Source organism: Lates calcarifer, linkage group LG1, assembly GCF_001640805.2.
Source record: "Lates calcarifer isolate ASB-BC8 linkage group LG1, TLL_Latcal_v3, whole genome shotgun sequence".
NCBI classification, from domain to species: domain Eukaryota; kingdom Metazoa; phylum Chordata; class Actinopteri; family Centropomidae; genus Lates; species Lates calcarifer.
Window position 1 is genome coordinate 18346773 of NC_066833.1, and position 26017 is coordinate 18372789.

Sequence of the window (26017 nt, forward strand, 5' to 3'; positions counted from 1 at the left end):
AACATAAAAATATAAAGCAGAGACTGAGATAGAGAAAATACATAAGTTTAATCAAGTTAACCTTGTCTGACTTTACAAATTATTTTTTTATACAAAACCAAAACCATTTAATATTTAATAGCTACAGCAGCAAGCAAACCTGCTTATCTAAAGATAAATCCCCGGTAGCAGTTACAGCCCCATCTTCCCCTGAAGACCTTCAGTAGTTTGATGCCTAAAAATGCAAAGATACTGACTTGTACACTTTAAATGTAACCTGTTCCCCACATACTTTACACTTGTTGCCAAGTTCAAAAAGTTCACATAGTTTTTGTTAACACTCCTTTAACTATGATTCAGTTGTGAACTATTTTAAAAAGTTGTTCTGCTGCAGAGTGTATATTTATTCTCTGCTAAAACATTTGAATGATACTTGTAATTCTTCTTGGGTTTTGCTGCTTGTGAGAAGACCAGCAGTGTGATTCTAGTATCCTTAAGATACTGGAGCTCTCGTACAACAATCGTAGTGGTGTGTAGGAGCAATTTGTCAACAGATTGGTGCAGCTAATAGACTGTCTACAGCATGTAAGACTTAAGAGCCAGTTGACAACCTCAAATGGTGCTCTTTGCTAAGATGAGTCTACAGACATTGTGATATTTATTGATTCAGAGGTGGTCACTGATGATGGGATTGGGGTTTTGGTCATTGACATGTTCGTTTGGATAGTGGAAGAGGCAGATGTGGTATTTTGTGTAACAGCAGGAACTGCTTTAGCAGTGAAGGGGGGCAGAATCAAGTCAGATGGGGGCAGTTTAAAACCAGGTGCCACAGTGGGGATGTTGAAAGGAGGAAGAGGTTGAAGACCTGTGGAGTACAACACAAACAAAATCTGTCACCTACCAAAAAAAAAAAGCTCTTGAACTGGCAACATTTTATTTTTACTTAGACTGTCGATTGTTCTTTGTTTAGACATGGTACCTAAGTATTTGACGTGGCATGTTTTCAACTATAAAATGCATGAATTTCTGAACACTACATGATTTTTTTTTTCCTGGAGACCAGGCTCACAGTTTTTCATTTCTGTCTTGAAACGATAAGTGCCCATCTGAAACGGTCAAACAGGTTCTGCTTGCTGTAATCATTCCTTCAAGACATACCAGCCCTGAAAAGACCCTTACTAAAGCACTTTCAGTGTAAGTGACGGAGGATAAAATCCACAGTCCTAAAAGCTGTATTCAAAAGTTCCTCTGAAGTTAATGAGGCTTCAGCACTTTAGTTAATCAGATTAAGTGGGTAATTCTTTTTCTGAATCGCTTTATCTCTTTTTTTGGTACAAAATTTCCTTGTTGTATTACTGTATCCCTCCATTGCAGCTCAACAAGGAAACACTGTCCTGAGAAACATGTTTGAGATTTCCACTTGGTTTGATTAACTACAGCAGCTGAATACATTTTTGCACAAAATGAGGACTGCTGATTTAGTCCCCCACCACTTACACTGGAGGTACATTAGGAAGAGATCTCTTCATGGCAAGTGTAAAATTTCATACCGTTGTTTACGATGGACTTGAAAAGTTGTGAACCTATCTTTTCAGTACTGCAAATTTAAAAACATATCAATTCAATGTTAAATCACCTCTGAGAATCTCAGAAAATACACAAATGTGTATTTGTCTCTACAAACCTGTTTAAGATAAGGTTAGTCGTATTTCATATATTTATTCTTGTCAACACAAATCCCACAAAAAAATATAAACCAAGAATGAGTTGACGTATCTCCAAATAGGTCTTAAATGGTGTCCAGCAATTTACTCAAACAGGAGTAAATGGTGCATTTTTTGTGGACTGTTTTAAACTACGGAACAGCAGGGCTGTGTGTGAGATTAAACCAAAATAAAATATAGTTCCCATGGACATAAGGAGAGAAGTAACATGTCCCACAATTCAATAGTGTGAGTCACTGATGTGTTTTTAATAGTTTTTGTACAACATCTGTGGCACAGATAAATGAGATGTACCTTATTTTGGTTACACAGGCAGTATTCTGTAGTACAATCAATTCATCCTTGATTTAGTTTTTTATTTTCATGGGATTTGTGACAATAAGAAAAATATAGAATAGAACCAGACTTTAAGATTATTTACGACTAACCCATGCACACTCCAAAGAACAAAATAGTACCTGGATGTTGTAATCCAACTCCAGGTGGCAATACGTGGCCCATGTCTGGCAAGGTGATATTGAGGTTTGGTAAATTAGGAAGTGGTGTAAGACCTCTGGGTAAGGGCATTAAGCCTGTGGAACAAATATTATATATATTAGACAATGTTTGGTCAGCGGACTAATGTCATCCAAGTTTGGCTTTCACAGAGTAACTGACTTAGGCACCAGGCCTGGGGAGCTACAAGCCCCAAAATAATGATTTCTACTAACCTGGTATTGTTGGAGCAGGATTGACAGACAGGGGAACGGTTTGTGAGGAGGGGACCTGGGTGGGCAGTGGGACTGTAGGAGCTCCTGCAACAATTTTTTAACAAAAGTGTTATTGTTGTGTTGCATGTTAACACAACAGCAATGAATGGAGGCATCTGAGTGACTCAGGCTTGTACTATTCATCTTGTTTTAGTTTAGACATTTTGATATCCAAAGGTAAAATTTTCACCATGCGTTTCACTTCATCTGTGCATATTATAGCTAAGTCATCCTCACATCGATTCAAACAGCATATGTTGATGATACATGTCACAGATGATCGTGTACCTGTCTGTAGATCACTAATGACAGTGGTTGGGTTAGAGCGGACTGACAAACCAGCGAGAGCATGCTCTAATCCAGTCGACGCAGAAGACGACACAGCAACTGGAACAGTTGGAATGACAGCAGAAAGATGGACCTGGTAACCAAAATCACGTTATCTCAGTAAATGTTCACAAAATGTGGAACCCAGATGACATCAACATAACATTTTCCTAAGGATGCAAATACTGTACATGCTGAGCTACCTCTGTGAATCCATCTTTAGGTGGAGGAGCGAGTTCATTAGTAGGTTGTGCAGGGAAACTGATCTTCTTGCCCTCTGCAAATGGCAGTGTGGGTATCCTGTGCAGGTAGCCATAGCCAATCCCACATCCGAGACTGAAGAGAGAGAAATACAGAAACACTGTGAGGGAAATATGTCCAAAATATTTCAAAGAAGCCTTAAATATGATGTGAAATGGCAACATAGCAAGACAGGATTTAGGAAGTAGAAAATAATCTGGAATGGTGGCTGTGATAGCACAAACACATTATTGTTCAGCCGTCACTGAAGAGGGCAGTCTTTCACTTGACATTTCATCATTCAACATTTACTCAGAAAAGCAAAGGGATTTTCTGATCAGGTAATTTATTGATCAGGTAGATGATATTCATGATGACAGTCATACCTGCCCTCTCCACCCCAGTCACAGTTTGGAGTGATGACCACCTCGCGGCAGTTGTCTGTATCTGTGTTGTAGACGTACAGCTTCAGCTCCTTCCCTTCATGGGTTTCAATGAGGGAGAACAGATCCTCGCTCTGTTCAAAGAGCAGAGAAGCACAACTTTTAAACCTGTTTCCACCTTTATGTCAACATTACTGCCAAGCTACAAATCAGGTACCTCATTCATGACACTGTCGGCTCCTATAATGTAGTCAGCGTAGGCCCTCAAACCAGCCAGGGCTGCAGGTGAGTTTGGCTCTACTTCCTAGGTCACAGCAATAAATTTCAAATAGCAAAACATATTCACACTCATCTTTGAACATTACTTTATGCTTCTGTTCTATTATTTGCCACACTCACCAAGACATGCCAAACATTTTCATTGGCCCCTTCAAAGCTGCAGAAGCGAATGCTGACACCCAGAAGCCCCTGGCCGCCCCACATATTGCTGGGTGTGACAGTCGCCTCCCTCACTGCCATTGTCTTGCTGCTGTATAGCAGCATCTTGACGGGCCTCTCCACATTCATCTTCAGCAGCTCTTTTAGGGTGTCATTGTCTTTGTTCTATTTAGAGATCAATACATTCAAATTTGTCACAATACTTCAATTCAATTCAATTTTATTTTATTTATATAGCGCCATATCACAACAAAAGTCATCTCAAGGCACTTTTCATATAGAGCAGGTCTAGACCATACTCTTTAAAATAGGTATTTACAGAGAGAGACCCAACAAATCCCACCATGAGCAAGCACTCGCGACAGTGGCAAGGAAAAACTTCCTTTTAAAAGGCAGAAACCTCGAGCAGAACCAGACTTAGGGTGGGCGGCCATCTGCCTCGACCGGTTACAGTACTTGTGGCTGTATGACACATACTAAAGCAGGTCCAACAGCTACAGGAAGTTTTGTTATTCCCGTAACGGTAAACTTACCAGTCTAGTGTCACCAATGGAAATGATGAAATCAAAGAATGGCTCCAGTCCTGCACGGTGCCCTGGGGAATTCTCCTGCACCTGTAAAATAAAGCATCACAGAGATAAGAAAATGAAGCCTAAAGAAGTACTCAAACCTTTACTTGAGTAAAAGTACCAATGGAACAATGTGAAAACACTCCATTACAAGTAAAAGTCCTGTATTCGCATTCAAGTGCACAAGAAAACCCACAAATATCTCAGGACTTGAAGTGATCAGCAGGAAGAACAGAACACAGGCTACTAAGTTAACCAAACTTTTACACATGCTAAACTACTGTTTATTTTTTCTCTGGTTTTTAAGTTTGTGAAATGAAAAGTAAAAAAGGATTAACATTTGAGGAAAAGCTTTGTTTTTAATGTATAAATCTACAGCATATGTAATTTGCCCAGGGGTGGCCTAACTTACATAAATCTGTTAAAAAAAAAAAAAAAAAAAACAGATGGGGAAAGGGGCGTTAAAGGGCCAGTTCATCTTTTTTATTAAAAAAAAAACACAACGAGCTTTCGCAATAAAGGTTTACACCCAGCTGAAGAAGTCATATAGCAGCTACACCGGTTATTCAGGCAACTGCTAGGTGATCATTTCACCCTGAAAGCTGCCAGAGCCAGAGCACTGACGAGCGAGGACGTCGTCTCATGTTGTTAACGACTGCGCATGCCTGAATACTAATTAACCTTGTCAACTCGGTCACGTGAATTTATTATAATTCACATTGTACAATTTATATACATTCACAAGACTAGGATATTACTTCATGAAATAACTAGCGTTTAAGAGAGTCCATGCGGGAAGAGCAGGCTCACGTGTGAATGATGATACACTTGGTTAAACGAGTGAGGGGCGTGAACACCAACCACAACACTTCAGAGAGGAGCGTTCATTCAGGTATCTTGACAGTTAGCCGTTGACAGTTAACTTTAGCTAGCTAGGAGAGGCGATGAGCTACTTGGGCTGACAAATTACCCACACGTCTCCGAGGTCCTAACAAATAACTGCCACCGAATTAATAAAAACACGTCAGTATTTAGCTGTGGGAGTGAGACATTAACTGGCTAACACGGTCTTCTCCCTCTGAGTCTCTGCAGCTAACAGCAGGTCTCTGACTAACAGCGACCATCGTAATGAAACATGGAAACTGCTCTCACTCACTCGAAGGACGTGGTAGCCTTCGGTTCCTCCTCCCGGTATCTCGACGCTCTGAGAGCCTCCCATGTCTCCCTGAATGTGTGTGTCAGGGTGGACTAGCGGTGTCGGGTTAGCAGGCGGCTCCCCTCCAGATCATGACCGTGTGTGTTTCCTGGCTCGCAGCACTTCCGCTGTGAGTGTTGCGGTGCCGCAGCCCTCTGTGGCGGCTGAGTGATGACAGCATAAATGTGTACTGTAAGACGCCTAAAAAATCGATTCAATTCAAATAATATTCATCCAGGTTTAGAAATGAGTCTAGGGTGAACATAACTGTAGACTTTTTATTCTACACCACAAGCTGTTCATGTCCAATATCAAGTCAGTGGAAGGCAGCCCAGGCCGACCTTGAACGCACCTTATAGTTTGTTGGCGTCTGACGTCATTACAGCCAATAAAAATGACCGTAATTCGCGTCGCTCAATCAAGAAATCTTTGATTAAACTTTGAATTAGACTTACACTCACTTTTTAACATTTACCTGTAATGGAGTATTTTTTGCATTGCTGTGTTGATAGTTTTACTTAAGTGAGCTGAATGCCTATTGCACCACTGCTGAGAACTTACTGTGTAAGCTAATTCAAAGTTTACATACATTATTTGTTGAATCACGTCTGGCTTATCCAACTATAATCTGAGATACAGGTTAGTGGCTGCATTTATTAATACAATTCATTTACCTTGTCGACGGTGTAACATCTCAGTGGTGTCCTCTGACTCTGGATTCTCGACTGACTCAGCTGCTTTTGATTTGATCGTATAATCACGTCAGAGCAGAGACGAGGGAAGATGTGATAATAAAGGATACCATAAATGCTGTAAAGAACATGGGCTCAAGAAGTAAATTAATGTATATGTGACTGAATATCTCTGTGGTGCAGCAGCTCTTATCAAATAATTTGAAATAAACCTGCTCAGCATTGTGATTCTCCTCATCAATCATCAGTTATCCTGTCAGTCTCTGTGTCCACCAGAGCTCACCTTGATTTCTTCTCTCTGCAGACAAGGCTGTATGATACTTTAAGCTTATAATGCTCTCTCATTCAAGAGAGGAGATCAAGCATTGATGTGATATAGTCTGACAAGAAGATTTTATTCTTGACATTGTCCTCTGTACTAACAGAAACCAACAATGTAATTCATGAAATCACTGGATAATTATTTATATGCAATTATTATTTTACCCTTTGTCTCCTGATTACAATGTGCAAACACTGGCAGAAAAACAAAGGCAATTCTTATGAATTTTTTTGGTCATTTATGACTTTTCTAAAGAAGGCAAATTTAAAAAGTGAGTACTTTAACTGCTAGTTTGTGGAGAAAATGAATAGCATGTTATTTAACAGTGTGGTTAGGGCCTAAAATTCACCACAGAATTGCGCAAACTCCCCTGGAGACACTGATGCAACACATCTTTATGTTTAGAACAACACTAAGATACATAACCTGTTGTAAGGAGCTCACGCTCCTTCATCCTTGAAAAACATGGACATTTTCCAGTCCAGCATACCACTACACAGTTCAAGATATTTATGACCATGATGCAGGAAGTTGTTAAGATTTTCTGAAGTCACACATTTGCACGATTGTTTACGAAATATTGAATATGTATTATTTGCTTAGTGCTTTTATGTATATTGCAGAGGGATCATCATTTCAAGATACAGTATTTGTGTAATTCTGTTTAGTTTCTTTCCTAGGTAGCAAAAATAAAAAATAAAAATAAAATAAATTGACATTATATCATTTGAGATTATTTGGATCACTTCTGTGGTTTTATGTAAAATACAAGAATTTCTATCCTGGTTTAGCACAGGCCTTTATTTATCATAGATAGATATTGTAGATAGCAGCATCAGGTTATAGATATAGAGCAGAAGTCGATTAATCTTTTAGGTGATTGACATAAAATTGACTGTCAAGCATTTTATCAATTGATTAATCATGTCAATTTTCATGCAAAAGCAAAAAAACGTTGGTTCAAGCTTCTCTAATGTGTTCAATATTAGAGACAGTCATCAGTTTCAGCCTTTTAAAACTGAAATTTTTCATTGTTCCATAGTAACAGATCTTTATATCCATTGTTTATTACCAGTGAGAAATATACTTTACGTGTTGACACTTGCTCTTTCAAGGAGCAGATAAATAAACTCTGTATTTCAGCAGAAGCTTGCTGACGCCTTAAAACTCTGCGATCACTGTTCTGGATAGCTCTCTCAGATTTATACTTCTTCAGTCTTCCAAGGAATTTACTGCTAAAGCTGCAAAGAAGTGCACTGTACTCTCATTCAGGCATTTGTACCACAGATACCAAGTCTGAGGAGGTGAGGAAGACATTAACAAAGAAGTAGGCAGAAATTAGAATGTCGATAATATGATAAATATCAATCCCCTCCGCATCCACACATATATATCTACACAGTAAGCAAAGCTGCAGCTACAGACATCATAAACTGTTACTGTCAGAGTTAGTTGCTTAATGTTGTACGCCTGTGAGAGGTCTTTTTTTTGCAGAATGAAAGGGTTGTCTAATAAATACTTGCTCTGTGCTGACATCATGTACTCTGTTGTGCTGGGAGGCAGAGATAAAATGCTAAGTGAATTAGAAAAGCCCATGTTAAGATGACAGAGCAGCAGAGCCAAACACCAATACAAGTAGTTATCACGTCATTATTGTTGTTGTTTATCATTTTAATTTCAGCTACATTAGACACATGTTTCCTGTCCTGTCTTGACCTGACCTATAGTTCTTACTCAGGGCAGAAAAAAATGGCTCAGTGTTAGTCACACAGCAAAAAACAGCACACTGCACTTGAAGGCTTTTGAGCACTAGATTATATTGTGTGCTATAATCTAGTCATGTGCCAGGGGTTGTTTTATTCACTTAGCATACATGATAGCGATCAACCCACAGATACTTGTTTAGCTGCAGTGTAATTGCTCCTGGGATCATGCTTATTCCTTTAGAAAATCTCCAACAGAGTCATTTACCAGCAGCCTTTCAACTTTAACAAGCGCCACATTAGGTTTACACTCCCCAGCCATGAAGACAGGCAAGTTACAGTCTCTGGACTATTAATCTCCTGCTTGAAATGTACTTTCTGCCAAGATTAATCAAGCCATGGACACGCAGTCAATAAGAGGAGGCTATTTAGATAAGTGTAACCCATTATAATTACTTTAGAAGTCAGAGGCTTTAAGGTGTTACAATTGATTCTGTTATCACTGTTTTTTAATGTCAACCACACTTGTTGTTCAGCTTTAATTTGAGAACAAAATGAACAGATTGTGGAGGCAAATACACACATTTTAAAACACAAGGACACAGGATTAATAATCTTTAAATTGAACAAACATAAAAGCAGAAATGTTACCAGTGTTAAACTGTGGTTTGTTAGGTAAATCAGAAGTAAAACATTAAAAAAGAGAGAATTGTTTTCAGGCTAAATTGTTGCCATAGCTGCACATGTGCATGAACAGTGTGTGGAGAAGAGAGGGGGGGTGGGGGCTGGCAAGCAGCCTGCAGTCAATATCATCATCATCATTTCATTAGACTTGCCTCACACAATGGGAATGTCAGAATCTATCAGGAAGCTAATGTGGCAGTGATTCCCAGGGGCGGGAGATATATTTGGCACATCAGGAAACCACTGACAAGAAACATAGATACATAGGAGAGAGGAGTAACACAATTAAGAAAGGAAAGATGGATAAGTGACCTATTGTGTGTAAGAGGAAACTTTGCTTCAGCGTCAAAATACTCACGAAAAAAGTGCCCATCATGGAAAATGAAATCAACACAAGAGTGCACTTAGCCCAACAAATTTGACTCTCTTTGTTTCATTTGCAGCATTATAATGAGTGCTGAATCCTTTGTGTGTGTGTGTGTGTGTGTGTGTGTGCCAGGTGTGAAATGGAGGGTGAACAGACTAGTGCTAGAGACAGACAATAAGTGTTTCACAGTCTGGTGTTCAGAGCCAGCCCACCCACCCTCCAGAGACAGAGGCTACTGCAAAAACAGAGCTGCTCCAGCTCCTTATCATTTCACTGACCTGATCCCCTCTTTATGCCCTGAAGTAAAATTGATGGTGACACTGATTATTGATGAAATACTATTAAGTATAGATTTACAGCCTAAATTGGCCAAAAGGCTGCTATTCCCATACTTAATTTACCATTATATAGTAAATATAAATAATTTGATGGAACAATGTTGCATCATTCTGAATAGGCCGACTGATAATTATATGAACTTTGGGTGGCCATTCATTCATGTCCAGAGTTACTAGACTGTGACAAACTACAGGAGCTGAAGGCTTGATTTCATTTGCATTTAATCATTATAAAATTCTCCAACACCTGCCTCCAAATTAGCCGTGTCATTACGCTTTCGCACGTTTAACCTTCAGTGATTCAGTGACAACAACAACAAAAAAACACTCTCCTTTTAGATGTGGCTAGAAGTCAAAGGATTTCATTTCTATTACCCCATTATAAGTGGTTATTCCTTTAATCCTCTGTTCCCCGCAACTTTACAAAGCAGCCAGTGACACAGAGTCTGTAATGATTGCTGCACTCAACCATGAAACAAAGAAACAGCGTCTGCCCTGTGGAGGATGGGAGGAGAGACACTGAAACAGCCAGTCGCTCTATGACTGTGTCGAAATAAAACGCAGCCAGGCAGAGCCTTGAAATAGCCTCCTCTGGGAAAAAAAAACGTTAAGCGAGCACAGTCTAATGCATTTTATGATAAATATCTTAAAAGTGTGAGTAATGAGAGGAGCGAAGGAATTGGCGGGAGGGCTCTCGTGAAATCTCAGCTGTGAGATGATCAGCCAATAAAAATTCCCCCCAGGGTGATTAATCTGACCAATGGTTGGTGACAGCCAGGTGGATTGAAAGAAAGTATGAAAAAAAAAAGACAAATCTAAATGGAAAACATGCACTTTTCTCCAAAATTACCCTTTACTGCAAGATTTTATACAGACCATGTCAATTAATTATTTTACTGCACTGTAAATTTTTCTCCATATATTGAATCTATTTTGCATATATTTGTGTAAAGGTTGGATACCAGTACAGAGAAAGTCTTCTCATTTGTTAACTGTCACCACTTTGATGGATTCAACCTGTCTTTGACAGTGACTGATGAATAATGAGAGACTGCAGGCTCTCTTTATCTGCTCAGAAAAAACATTCTTAACATTGTTTTTATGACCTTGATACTTCATAACCTTCTTAATTCTGTGAGAACTGCTTATAAACATGATTTCAGAAACCAGTCTCTGAGACTCCACCTGTAAAACATGTTCAAATACATTGTGATTCATTATGTGATTGGTGTTGACAGTACTTTTCAGAGTACAACCATTCAAAAACAAAAACAAGGAAGAAGTAATGGCAGTGTCTGCTAAAAGCAAAGGTTAAGATTATCTTCTCCAAGATGCTCTGACATCAGTGTTTTTCACCCTACACATTTATTTGTAAAGTTCCTTTTTCACAAACTGCAAAAATTGTGCCCACAGATGTTCTACAGCTCATGTCTTTATTAGCGCTGTGGTTACAACAGTAATACTCTGCAAATGATGGCGAGAAGTTAAAGTGCCTACATTGAGTTGGACAAGGGACATTTCATCCCGCTAATTCAGGAATGTACAATTCTTCAATAAATCTTATTACAGTAGCAAACACTGTGCATTTCATTGTTCAAGCAAAATTCTTGATACTAAATAATCCCAGTTTCTCACATTGTTTTTCTCAACATAAACGTGTGCCTAGAGTGAGCATGTTAAGACAAAACTAAATTTTGCATATTATAGTTTTACTCCACTAAACACATTATAATACAGACAATCATATGTCCCTAGAATATATGCTGCCCCATGATCATGGTTTAGCATTGTGCTTTTTATTCTTAAAGCACCAGCAGTAGCAGCGGCACTGCCAGTCAAGCCTCCCACATCTAGTCAAGTGTCTGGACAACATTCAGTCAGTGAATCACAATGACATTGCACAGTTACACAACATAGATTGCACTAAAGTTAAGGGCGGTACGTTAAGTATTCTTATATAAACCTCTGAATTCATCCATAAGGGAGAATGAGGGCCATGTACATGTTCATAAATGCAACTGAACCCTTCTTTGGTTCACAAATACACTAAAAGACTTCCAATGTTATTAAAAACATTGTGATATAATACAGCAGGGTTCCAAAATATGAAGGAGGATACATTACAAATGGGACAGAATAGCAGATAACCCATTCACAATTATAATCTCTCAATATAAATAAAGTGATTATTCTATTACATACTATACCGTATGGTTGATTTACACATAGAATTTTTCTCACTGTAAAACTTCGACACATTTGGCACAAAGGCAATGTAACAATACTATACACAATCTACACAAAAATCTCTAAAAACACAGCACTCAAGTACAGAACCTGTTACGATGACTGTGTTATATGTTCCCACTTACGCAATATCAAAGGGAAGTAACAGCTAGGGTACAATATGGCGGTGCATCTGGCTTGATAATTACATAAGACGACATGGAGCACCAACAGTCAGAACATCATATACTGTATATATTTTACATTAATACTATTTATGTTGATGCTGTACGGTTCCCTACATTGTGCTCTGTTACTTGTGAAAAAATATTTTGATCTCATTCTGTTTTTAATGCTGATCTTCATATAGTACAACAGTAAAATGACTTTTATAGCTGCTATGACAGAATCGTCCACATACTCAGGTATTCTTGCTCTTTGATATTTATGTGCAAACAAACCTGTGTTAACGTCATCATCACACTGACATTATATATATGTTTGTTCCACATTTAACATATGACTTAGCAAGAATACCAGTGTGCTAATGTGATTCTCTCAAGCTTTGACTTACGTCCTTTTAACTCAGATAACCTGCTGTGCAAATGTTTTACACATACATCATTGCTGCTAAAGACAGAAGAGACAGAGAAGAGACACACGGGGCATATTATTATGTTGTGCATTGCCAGAAAAGACCTGTAAGCAAAATTCTCAATGTCTGTATGAGACAAAAGGGACATGAAGCCAAGCTCAAGGCTCTCCAGAGTCAGAAAAGATAAATGTTTCGGGGGGTGGGGGAGTGGTGGATTTACAATACAGGTGTGGCTCTTACAAGTCATGCCCCAGTCGCTCGATCTCCTCAGTCAGGAAGTCAATGTCTGACCTGGTAGCAGCAGGGTTGGAGATGACCATGCGGAAAAAGTTGACCTTGTCTCCTTGAGGCTGGTAACCCACCATTGTAGTCCCAGACTCCATCATCATGGCTTTGATCTTTGGGGCCACCTGTTGTGGAAAACACAGTGTTACCATGCAAATGCTGCAAAACACCATGCATAAGCAAACAAACAATTGTGCTTTATCTTACTATACAAATCCCCTTCAATCTAAGCTCATGCTATAAATCAGTCTGAGAAGGCAGAGGAAGTAGAAATGAAGCTTGAAAAGCAGATTGATGAGTCATTACCTTGTGCAACCTCTCCCATCTCTCTTCACTATCAGGCAAACCTCGCAGGCTCGGTGGAATGTACCAGAAGCAGACATTGGTGTGCTGCGGCTGATAAGAGGAACAACATTTGTAATGAGCGCCAATAAAGAAAGTGTCTTCTGTAATTTCAGCTTTTCTTGTCAACATGTCAGCGATGCAAAATGACCCATTCAATCCTAAAACCAAGTTAAGATATTAAACATACCGTTGTAACCATTCATCACTAAAGAAAAAGCAGGTGTTGTTCAGGTAGTTAAGACAGTTTTCCTCTGTTGTTCCAGCAGATCATCCTCAGTATCCAGTGAATTCAGATTTGTATTTATCTGATAGCTCAGTGCGGTGAATATTTGTGTGTCAATTAGAAATAATGGTCTCACCTCTCCGTTAAACACCATCTCGTATCCCTCTCTGTTTTTTATCTTATTGTAGAGATATGCTGACAGATCCAGGCACTTGTCAATATGCTGCTCAAATCCTATTGTTCCCTTTTAGGTAGATTGAAAAACAAGAATATATGGAGTTGTTACCATCACATTCAACATATGGCAGCATTACTAGGACTGAGTCACATGCTCTATGCACACCTTTGCCTTCCACATAAGCCAGAACTTAAAGATATCAACGTGCCGTCCACACTGAATGGCCTTGTCGCCTGTGTCATATGTAACATCGTACTGTTTATCTGGCTGGAAGAGGTAGCCGGCACACATGGAGTTGCAGCCTTGTAGTAATCCCTGCGACAGAGACAATTGGGATGAGAGATAAACGGGACGGTAAAGCAGAAAATGGTTTGTGTGTGCATGCATTTGTGCAGTGGCACAGTGTGCAGCAGGTAAGTGAAAAACACTCTCACCCTCTCTCTGACCAGAATAGCAGAGCACTGCAGTGGCACTCCCATCATCTTATGGGGGTTCCAGGTGACTGAGTTGGCCCTGGCACAGATATTGAAACAGTAAACACAGCTCTGTGAGTGTGTGTGTGTGTGTGTGTGTGTGTGAGAGAGAGAGAGAGAGAGAGAGAGAGAGAGAGAGAGAGAGAGAGAGAGAGAGAGAGAGAGAGAATGTCTGTGTATCAAGCCTGGGAACAGAAGTGGTAATCTGAGAAATACATCAGCATTTTCAATTTTCATTCCAATATCCATGTATGAGTCCTTTGAAAGGCATGGTTTGAAATATCTGTGCTGATGTGAGCTGACTACAGATTTGAGATTGTACGTTTTTGGACGAGATTTTAAAGGGGCTTTCCAGAAAAATCTGTATTTCTCTTTCATGAAGATGAGGGATTTGGGGACACCCTGGTGGCCAAGGGGTTAAGGTGTCAACCACAAGCTGCAGGGGACCTTTGTTGCATGTCATTCCCGATCTCTCTCTCCCTTCATTTCCTTTCATCCCTCTACTGTTTGCTTTCAAAAAACAAGAATGAAATTCCACAAAATACATTTGATTAAAAAGGCATGGAAATTAAAAATCAAGATCTAATCAACAGGATAGATATCTTCACTGTTATTTTGCAGTATAGATCAAGCCCATTATAAGACCTGGATAGCTGGACCTCATGCACTGAAGCGTTTCTGGCCCTGCCCATGTGTTCTAGCTCAGCCCATGGACTTTACTTTGGGATGACAACACATAAAAATAGCTTTTCCACATTCTGAGGTACTTTTACAAATATGAAACCTTCATGAATTTAAGGAAAAAAAAATGTAGAAAGAATAATAATTGACCATATTTATAGTTGGAGGTGTCCTTACAACAGTTTTACTTATGTTGTGGTCTATGGAGGAAAAGCTTTTTGGGCCACAGGAGATTTGTTTATTGCAATACCACTAGAGACAAATTGGCAGCAGAGCAGCAACACTGTATCCAGCTCTCCTCATGGTCGAAGCCCCCGAACCAAGGGATTACACATGTCCCATAGTGTAATTCAAATGGCATCTATTGATAAATGCCACAAAATACCTGGTAAATGTCAGACTTTACAAAGCTCCTCCAGTGCCACAGAACACATCATACAACCACTTCTACAGGCTGAGAAGTATTATTGTCTGTGACAAGTAAACTGAACTTGGTGTGCAAAATCAGCAGTTTGCTTATAAAGACAAGACAATACTTACTACATTCATCATCATTAATATGTTTGTGTTGTGTTCTTTTACCTCTCCACTCCATTCAGCTTGTGTCTGTGTTTCCTGGACATCAGCAAACCTCCTCCCCAGGCACCCTGCACACAACACATTTATTACAGTGAGGGTTTATTAAGTAAAAAAAACGCTAATGACACAGGCTTAACAGGGGGCTGATATCTACAATGGTTGTTATTTTCTTGCACTGATTTTCTCTTACATCCACGTGGAGCCAAATGTTGTACTTTTCACAGATGTCTGCGATTTCATTGATGGGGTCAAAGGCTCCGTAGACAGTGGTGCCAGCGGTGGCATTCACAAACATCGGAACGTACCCCTGCAAACCAAAAGCATCGGAAAGAAAAGAGACATTGGCTACGATTCTGGGCTGAATTCAAGTTATGCTGTTTCTCTCCCAGTGATTGTTGACATCAAAGAGATGGGCTAAAACACATTTTCCCAAATAATGCACTCCTCCTGTCTGTGCCTACTGTTGAGGCATAATTGCTTTCCAATTTCTCCCAGTCTGCACATCACATTGCCTTTGAAGAATTACTTCCAGGAGAGGTACTTTAGACCAGGGCAGCATCACATGAGAGCAGGAGGCAGTAAGCTTATTGAAATAACTTCACTGCTCTGGCACACTGAAATGTTTTCCTGCTCGAATGAGTGTTTCTCATAGTATGAGACAGGCAAATAAATACGTTACTGTAGATGAGGTCTCTGTTGCTGACATTCACCTTTTGCTTGGCCTCTATTACTTTGGCTTCCAAATCAGCAGGAATGACTCTCCCTCTGGAAAAGAGACAGTAAGAAGACATCCAGATATTTGACCTTTTGCCAGGCTGAGAGCATGTAGGTTAGGTATAAAAGCAAACCTCTCATCTGTGTTCAAGAGGATCAGGTTTTCTGTTCCAAAGCCCAGAGCTGCACTGGCTTTCTTGATGGAATAGTGGCTCTGGAAGAACAGATGATGATCAGTCACAATGTAGAATGAAATTACAGATTCACTTAAGATGCTGATAACTGTACTGAAATGGTAAGATAACAATGACCAGTAATATGGAGACAGTCTAGGACTAACATGCTCTGAGGTGAAGAGGACCAGTCTGGGTGCAGCTGCCATGCCTTTGGTCTTAACTTCAGGGAAGAACTTGTATCTGGCAATCATCACACTGTACATGTTGGAGATTGCTCCTCCTGCAGAAACAGTGGAAAGTAACCACACTGCACAGAAAATATTCAGACCCCCTCACTTTGTTCACATTTTGTCACGTTGCAGCCTCATGCTAAATTAATTTCAAAAACGAGATTAATCAATTTGGAGGTTTCTCCTATCTCTACACAGGATTTCTGGCACTCAGTGAGAGTGATCATCAGGTTCTCGGTCACCTCTCTTACCAAGGCCCTTCTCCACCGAGAAAGACCGGGCAGTGAGCTCTAAGAACAGCTCTAGTTGTTCCAAATGTCTTCTACTTAAGAATTATGAAGACCACTGTGCTCTTGGGAACTTTCAAAGCAACAGAAAGTTTTGTAGTCTTCCCCAGATCTTGACACAATCATGTCTCTGAACTCTGCAGGAAATTCCTTCAACCTCATGGCTTGGTTTTTGCTCTGATATGAGAGACATTATATTAGACAGGTGTGTGCCTTTTCAAATCATGTCCAATCAGCTGAATTAACCACAGGTGGTGGACTCCAATCAAGGTGTGGAAACGTCTCAAAGATGATCCGGAGAGATGGGAGGAACCTGAGCTAAATTTCAAGTGTCACAGCAACGGGTCTGAATACTTATGTTAATGTGGTATTTCCATTTTTAATAAATTCATAAAAAAACAATTTCTAAAATTCTGTTTTCACTTTGTCATTATGGGGTACCAATTGTAGACTGGTGAGGGATTTTTAATTTTTAATTTTAGCTGAAATATTACAAAATATGGAAAAAGTGAAGGGTCTGAAAAATTGTGCTTTTCCCTGCATTTATTTTACAGGTCTAGTTATTTGTTACTTTGCAGTTTTAGATTATCAATGCTAAATGTTATAGAGAAATAAATAATGATTATCACTATAGAGGAAGCTACCGAGCCATATATAAGAGCATATATAATAGCAGCATTAAAGTGATGTAAATGTCAATGCATCCATAATTACAATGCAATGATTTACTATTCTGAAGGCCATTTTGCATAATATATGCTTTATCATATTTTGATGCTAATGCTTATGCACTTTGATCTCTGGTTTGGCTCTTACCTGGAGAAAATATTCCATCACCCTCTCCATCAGGCCAGCCAATGATCTCTCTCATCTTTTTCAGTGTGAGCTGCTCCATGAGTACAAAGACAGGGGCGATCTCATAGGTAAACCTGGAACAAACCAAATTACAATAATGATAACACTCTCACATTTGACTATGTAATGAAAGCCAAGTAAACCCCTCTTTCATCACTAATTCATACAGTCTAATCCTTACCTCATATTTATGTTTTGTTGTGTGTTAATTGAATGATGGTATATGATTGATACTGCTCAATACAAGTTAACGTCAATTTCACCTAAAGACTGCAGGAGAGACTGGTGGGATCAATATGAAACACACTGCTATTTAACAACAGGCATTTGTATACTCTAATTTTACAGCATGGTTACCGAGCATGCTGCTATCTCTATATGAATGGAACAGATACAGCCTTCTGTACACAGTCACACTTCAGTGACAACATCATCTTGTTGCATTAGAAATTGCCTTTGGCTGCAGGGAAATGACACAGAAAATGCTACACAGTCTTTGATACAGCAGGCTCATTGACCAGGAGCATGTTTTTCTAGAGAATTAGTGAGAAATGTGATGTTTAGCCTGATGAGAATACTGAAAACAATGTACCTTTAATTGGATTAATCTCCATTGGAAACATTGCAGAAAGAGTAAGAGAGACCTGCTGTTACAGTCACAAATATTCTCATTGCAGGGCTGTTTTTTATCCTCTTAAAGTACAGGATATAATTTTTTTCTGTATCATCAAAGTACATTAAAGTTCCCTCTGCCTCAGAGAAGAGTCGATTTGGAATTACAGCACAGACAGGCTCATCCATCTTCTCCTGACCAGTATTCCTCTAATTACATAAGTATCTGTCTATTCATGCAAAGAGAGTAAATGAATCAGTGGAACATTGCAGAATGTCGCATTGTGCCCCACAGCATCTTCAGCATATATTATACATAAACACGCAGTTGTAATATCAAGGGGAAAGAATAAACAGAGTCAGATGCCACTTCGCAGATGTCGCACAGTAATTTGGCCTCATTCATTCGTGCAGACATCGCTCACTCATTCTGATTATGTAAGCCCTGGATGTGTCTGTCAGTCTATTAGTGTCAGTCAATATCTGCCAGGGGTAATTAGGGCTGATGGGGTAATTAATAAAGGTAAATTACAAGTATGTAAGCAACCTCCACCCTCTGGTTCAAGTCATCCGCTGTGATGTTGCCAATAACACACAAACTAACTCCTTGTAGATGGAAGCCTGCAGAACACAGACTGATGGTTGAACCACCAAGAAGGAAGAAAAGAGGACTGTTACTGTAGGTTTAAGATTAGCAATAGAGGCTTGTAATAAAGGTTTAAGCTGGTAGGAAACCTGAGTCTTCCTTGGTGGAGGTTTTACAAATTGTGTTAATGGTTAGAAAATGATTTACTAATGCTTCATAGGTCAGTTATGAACCATTCATGAGGAAATGTGGGGTCAGGGGGCTGTTAAAAAAGCATTTTGTTGGTGTTAATCATCTCTATTTGTTAATAAAGCTGTTATAAATGTCATTAATGAGCTCTTAAATCAAGCTCTAAATCAAATTTGGCCCAGATCCTCTGCATGTTTTTCCAGAGGGTAAGTGGTCATAATTAGAAGTCATAATTAGAAGCATTTTTCACAACTTGATAACATAAAATTTGTTATTATGATGGCTTATAGCTGATCTTTAAAGCATCAGTAAATTGTTTATTAACCATTAATAAAGTCATTAGATACAACTTATAACCCCTTAATAAAGAGAGTGGTGTGTGTGGGATAAAGCCTTTTTGCATCATTTGCACAAAGATTTACAAGCAAGGCAATATGTTCATCTGTGTTGCCATCTCTACAGCAGCCCTGCAACATGTTTCCTTCAGCCACCATTTACATACAATAAGGGACACTATATTACAAACACTTCTGAACTACACCTCTCTAAAACAGTATTCACAAACACTCAGCATCATAAGCTTCAGAAAGACATGATGTACTGCAGGGCTTGTCTTGTCTGTACTTGTCTGCACTATGGTATAAATGTACAGTACATCAATGGACATGAGAGTGTTTGCTGAGTCCCAGTGATGGTTGCTTTTTTCTCCCTCCTGGCATTGTTATGTCACAGGAACTAGCATTACATGAAACAAAGACACCATGTAAACTGTGAATGGCAATCAATATGCAATTTAGTTCGCCTGCAAGGCTGAATTATGTGACTACAGCCTGTGCAGCAGGCCAACATGGACAATACTGCGGGGGAGAAGCTGTACAAATGTCTTCTTTTGTGCTTTTTCTTTTCTTGGCTGATTGACAGTCTATTGGAGCATGCAGGGCATTCTTCAGCCACAGACAGTAATTACTGTGTTTCACTTTAAGAGTGCCTCTAACTGAGAGCCTCCTCTCTACATGGACCACTGAAAAACAATGAGTTCAAATAAGCTTTTAAAAAGTAAAATGAAATGACCCTAATGACCTTCAATCTGGATCTAATTTTTAATCACTTACATCTCAGTTATTATCTGCAAGGCTGTATTCAGAGACACTGTATCACTCACATGTTAGTGTTGGCTGTAGAGGTAAGCCACTCTCCTGCCAACCCAACGATGTCTAATCCAGTGGACAGCTGGTTGAAGAACCTGGGGTGACCTGCCATTGATAAAGAGACAACAAAGCAACATAATCCCCAGAAAACAATTCATCATTTGAGAATGTGAGAGAGAAAAGCCTTATCCGTAATCATTACACTGGCGTGTAAGATAATGAGAGTTATTGATTGTGGAAGGCCATGCTGCGCCTTCAGGCCCCTTACCTGTCCTCACTCCATATTTCAGGGTGTCCCTGCAGTCCACCAGGATCTGCTCCAGAGACTCAGGGCTGATCAGAGAGCTCCAGGTTGAAGCCCTCCATGCCCTCCAGCAGCTGGTGGGGGTGGTGGAAGTCCAGGACCTTGGTGGATCTGTCAAAGGTCTTTCGGATGTAGTTGGTGAGGATTTCCACGACCTCCAGCAAGAACTGTATGGTCTGTTCCTCCCCATTTTTGGCAGGCAACAGATCTACGAAAATAAAATCAGTGTTTGTCTGTGTCTCTTCTGGTCAACCTTAATCTAAAGATTCCTTTCATACTGGAAATTTTTACAAGTCTTTTTCACAAGTTACTGTTAAATTCTGTGGTGACATCAGGGTTTCTCAGTAGGCTGATAAGTAGGCTACTTATTTATTTTGTGAAAATCCTTCAACTGTTTTTTTTTTTTAAGCATTAAGGAATGAATACCCATGCACGTCTAAATCTAATAAAGATAGTTTGAAAAGAATATATTTCATTATAACCATCTACAGAATTATTTTGGATAAGTTGCGTGTTTAGTTTTTTAATTTCCACATATTTTTGGATTCCTTGGATTTTTATTCTACATTTTTGTATGAAATACATAATGTTGAATGTTGAGCGTAAAATATTATTCATCAGCAGCCTTCTCCCTAAAGCTTACCTCTGGCGAACAGGTTGGAGAAATCCGTCTCCGTGCGTCTGAAACGCGCATCTCCGCCGATGTTATCGCAGGACAGCAGGTTCTTGGCTGCGCGCTCCTTGAAGGAACTCACAATCCTGCTCCTCTCCTCCAGGCTGTTATTCTTCTGCAAAAATCCTAAACGATTACAAGAAGAAGAGGAGTCCGGAGGATGGTTACACTTCCCATACATGTTGAGAGCTTTTTTTTCCCTTCTTCACTGTACCAGGCCCACTAATAGTTCTCCTCTCCCATTTCTGACTTTTATCTCCTATCTCTCCCTCCCTTTTCCCCTCCGGGGATCTACACTGTACTTTCTTTTTTGTGTATGTATGTGTGTGTGTGAGAGAGAGAGTGGGAGAGAGAAAGGGTCCCATCCTGCACTGGGAGTCCTATTTATGGGCGGGTGGTTGGGGGTGGGGGGTCCCTGTGGGAGGTTGTGCCCGGTGACATCAGCACCAAACTCCAGCCCAGCAAAAACAAATAGCTGTCATCAGCTGTAAATTCTTATTAAAGCTCCTCCTGACAGTTCAGTGGGCAGGAAACATCTCAAGAAGTCAGATAACAATACAGCCCAAAGACACATTTGAGTGGGCCGAGGTGATAACAGATGCGCATTTATCTATAAAGCCTGCTGGAGAGAATTCAGACCACAAGTCAATCTTACAGAAATCTGCCCTGAAAAATGTGCAACAAGCGACTTTCAAGATACAAAAACCCACATTGTTTCCCTCTGATACTAGACCAAAACGAATGCATCTATATTTTTATTTTCATTGTATTTTTGCAGCTTTACTTCCTGGGTAATTAAATGGCCTTAATGAAACCAGCAGAACGTGTCGGTCAAAAATACCAGAAAAAAAATTCTGCTGCGCACTGATGCATGACATTGTCCATTACGGTGGATGTCAGTCCGTCCTTGGTTACTCTTGTTTGAGACTGAAATAGACTCAAAGTGGAAAATCCATCTCGCATAATTCTCCTCTTCTATTTCATCAAGTCCAACTCAGAGGTAAAATGATGCTCTTTTTTTTTTTTTTTTTTTTTTGTCCCACCATTTTGGTTAAATTTCCAAGCTCATGTTTGAGGGGGAGGTAATTTAATCAGATAAATAATACTGGATAATCTGAATGGTTAATCCCTGTTTGGAGGACATTTCATTAAAAATCCCATTCGCCCAGAAATTCGTGTTGTTTTTCCATTGAGCCTCGGGTAAAATGATGCAGGCCATGCAGCCTGCAGTCACGCTTCTGCAAAACCAGTGATCGTTATCTCTCCCTGACAATTCATATTTTTGTGTACTTTATCGCAAAATAAAGGAAAATGCGAACTTACCACATATCTTCATTCCCAGTTTTCTAGTACATCCATGAGCAACTCCACACCAAGCATCATAGCCTGAAATTATTATTGGGGAAAAAAAATAATTAGAGGGGCCTTACAGAAGCCTTAAAAAATCCAATGCACATTTTATCTTGAACAAATTAATGCTGGAAATAAATGGAAAGTGTGAGGTGGAGCGATGTCGTATGATGAGACGGAAATAGCCAGTGCGGATGTCTTGGGATTATTTTAACATTTAGCAGCACTCCCCGGGCCCCTGGATGTGGATTAGCCTATTTCCACTCCATGTAACGGTTCATGACCTAGGCAAGGACTTAAAATTAATTAGCCGTGTGGGATCCACGCCAGCCTAAAGATCTAAGTGAGTGAAAAGATGCTGGTTGAAAATGCAAGCATCAGTAGACATGAGCCGGCTGCCCGGTGACAGATAGAGAATTACTGCGTTATCAAGGGCTTCCAGCCAGAGAGGGGATGGGGCACCTTGGATGGGGATGCATAGACGAAATCCTCAAAAGCAGCAATTTAGGGGAGGAGGGGGGGTGGGAGGGTAAGAGTGGGAGGAGGAGGTGGAGGAGGTGGATGGAGGGGCAGTCCCATTCCCACATCCCAATTTAACCCTTGCTTTGGATCATTAGATAAATCATTGCCCTGCTCAGCTCATTGGAGGCACTTTAACTCAGTCCTCACAATGATTTTTTTTTCTGGCCAGAGGAAATTAGATGGACAACAAGGAGAAAATCGAAAAAAAAACCCACAGATAATGGGAAGAAAAGAAAAGAAAAAAGAGCAGATGTGCTGACAAACAGCATTCACACCAGATTATACATTTACAGAGCTGCTGTTAATAGAGTAGCTATAGGCAAACCATCTTATTTCTGCATGGGCCTGACATAATATAATCACTGCTTCTCATCAGATACACATTAATTCACAGAGCAAAGCCATCCCACTAATAAATACAATAATACAAATATTGGTGAGAAGAATGAGTCATGTTTACACAATGTGAGATTTTGTTTTTAAAGGGTAAAACTGACTGACAACTGCATTTGTTGTGTCAGGAACACATGCCCACCTGTAACATGATTTTGGACCTCTATTCATCAGGAGAGAATGAGGTTTTTCTCTCTCATTTTTTGCTAGCAGCTGACAATGAAAGGACTCTGAAATGAAAGCTCTGTGGTCTCCACAGTGCCCTTTCTTGAGGGCTACAGTGCTTAAGTGTGCCATTAGGAGCAATTTAATGTGGGTGAATTAAAAGGCACTTGAGGGGCAATTTTAATTTTTCCATGCAGGCACTTTATTCTACCAGAGCACACTTACCCAAACCAAATAAAAATATATCTATCTATATATATATATATATATATATAATATATAATTGGTTAACACACCACCCTTAATAGTAATAATAATAATAATAATAATAATAATAATTTTGTGGATAAATAGAATTTTCTTCTTTTTTTTTTTTTGCTGCTCTTTTTTTTGCTGCTCCGGTGGTGCAGCCTCGGGCTTGTTTTCCAGGCTAATTTCCTTCAGTGTAATGTTTGTAGAGCACATCAGTTTTTTGACAGCAGCATTCATCTGTCACGCGGACGCCGGGAGGTCCGTACAGGGGGCGGGGGGGGTTGAAATGCAGCGTTGATTTGTGGCGAAGAAAGCCTTCTCAAATGGAAGCGGATTATAATTTTTTTTCTTCTCCCCCTCGAATGGAAATGATTAATGGCATCGCCCACAAAGTAAATAGCACGCGTGAAACAGCGTTTTATCTGTGATGGACCTACTTGAGCCCGGTGGTCGTAAATTTGCCGAGTTGGGATCCGGTTCGCCGCCGGAGGAGGAGGAGGAGGGTGCAGACGCCGCCATCACTCCCGAGACCCTGTGTGCCAAAGTCCTTACATCAGAAAGCCTGGTCACTTTTTAAAATTATTATTTAACCCCTCCTCCCATCCTCCCACCCGCCCAAATCTCTCTTCTCACTGTCCCAGATGAAAAGTAAGACACTCGTAGACAGAAAGAAAACACAGGAATGTGCAGTATTTGAAATATGTGCCTTTAACACAGACCTGTAGACGACAAGGACACAATCTGCCTCACAAGTTGAGATTCAGTTAGTCAGCACAGGATTTAAAAAATGAATTATAATAAATAGTGGATGACAAGTTCAGTCCCAACTATTCACTGATGTAAAAAAAAAATAATAATAATAATAATCCTCCGTGCACCTAATTTAACCGTTTACTAGCCACTGTCAGGAGCACATCGTTTCACTATCATATCTTGATCCAGCTCAGGATGGATGATGATGGTCAACAGCCGCGTGAGAGCCTCATGTCTGTCATCCTCAGAATAAATGGCACGTGAGTAATTGTTCTAGCTAAGGGCTCTGAAAAACAGAGATATCAGATTCTCAAAACTGGCACACATATTGAATATGTGAAGGTAAGGCCATATGCACAATAAAAGCGAATAAAAGCCCACAAAGAGCAGATGAATTTTGGTCTCAGTGGTCACCAGTCCTCGCTTTGGTTTCACAAACTTGCCACAAATATTAAACCAAGGTGATTCTTGCATTGTTGACTGTGATGCATGCAGGTAAAAGTCACCCACAGAAAACAGACAGACGACGTGCATCCCCCCTCTACAAACAACACCAACCGGCTATTGAAGGCTGGATGTGGGGATAAACAACACAAACAGTTTCTACACACATTCAATTCCCAGACAAAACCGCAGGGTCCAATAATGTCTCGAACCTCTTATTTTGACAGGGGGCCAACCTTATAAAACACCTGTTAGAGCATCTCCAATGACAACGAGGAAGACTTCATTCAGTTTTGACTTGTTAAAGAGTCCACAGATAAATAAAGCCACTTACCGTGACTGTGTGTATCCAGGTGAACAGGTGCAGTCCAAAGGAGGGAAACAAACCAAAGTGAATTTACCACCAAATTAAGTCCTGAAGGAAGGAGAGGCTGCTGCGCTCTTTGGTACACTCCAAGCAGGAGGAAAAAAAACACAGACCCGAGCTTCAGTTCTCCACCAGATCCGAATCAAGGTGACCTTGCCTTTGTTGAAGTAAGTATGATTCGCTGTCATTTACACCAAGCCTTGTCTGTTTATTATCATTGCGCACGGATGAGTCGGGGGGGGGGGGGCACCTCCACCGGTGCTGCATATTTGTGGAGCGGACCCCGTCTGCAGGCAGTCTGCAGGTTTGATACTGAATGGCGCCCCTGAAGTGTGACTTTTTTTTTTTTTTTTTTTTTTTTTTTGGGAGGGGGGGTGTTGATTGTCTCCTGGATCTATATAGCCTCTGGTTTGAATCCTGGTCACGAACATAGACTTGAAGTTTGATGCTGTGAGCAACACATTACGTGAGGAGGGATCGGGATTGAAGAGGGGGTGGTGGTGGTTGGGGGGGGGGGGTCGCTGGTTTTGTTCTTGTGGAAAAAAACAAGGGGACAGCAGGAAAGAAAGAGGCTCAATCATAAACCTAAATACTCCTTTAATTGTTTTAAATTATTTATTTCTCCCACACTCCAGTCAATCACGTGAATGATTTTGCCATCTCTGCATTATAAACTGAGATCAATAACAAATGCTCGCAGAT

The 26017-nt window shown here is 40.1% G+C and overlaps 2 protein-coding genes across 2 annotated transcripts; both read right to left on the bottom strand.

Annotated features, from left to right (window-relative positions):
• Positions 1–29: 29 nt before the first annotated feature.
• Positions 30–5887, bottom strand: gorasp2 (golgi reassembly stacking protein 2). The gene is made up of 10 exons (XM_018684778.2): positions 5566–5887; positions 4374–4454; positions 3802–4005; positions 3620–3706; positions 3406–3536; positions 2983–3115; positions 2741–2873; positions 2414–2497; positions 2162–2275; positions 30–844 (listed from the first exon to the last, which is right to left on the bottom strand). The coding sequence occupies exons 1-10, from the start codon at positions 5626–5628 to the stop codon at positions 609–611; spliced, it is 1266 nt and encodes a 421-aa protein (XP_018540294.1). The 5' UTR covers positions 5629–5887; the 3' UTR covers positions 30–608.
• Positions 5888–8808: 2921 nt separating this feature from the next.
• LOC108888682 (glutamate decarboxylase 1) lies at positions 8809–25794 on the bottom strand. The gene is given in 18 exon segments (XM_018684776.2): positions 8809–12941; positions 13123–13212; positions 13521–13628; positions 13728–13877; positions 13997–14075; positions 15299–15363; positions 15486–15602; positions 16006–16060; positions 16144–16223; positions 16350–16465; positions 17519–17631; positions 20107–20197; positions 20361–20424; positions 20426–20604; positions 21040–21195; positions 22393–22455; positions 24189–24283; positions 25283–25794. Coding segments are annotated over 17 exon segments (1782 nt in total). The 5' UTR covers positions 24271–24283; positions 25283–25794; the 3' UTR covers positions 8809–12767.
• Positions 25795–26017: the final 223 nt, after the last annotated feature.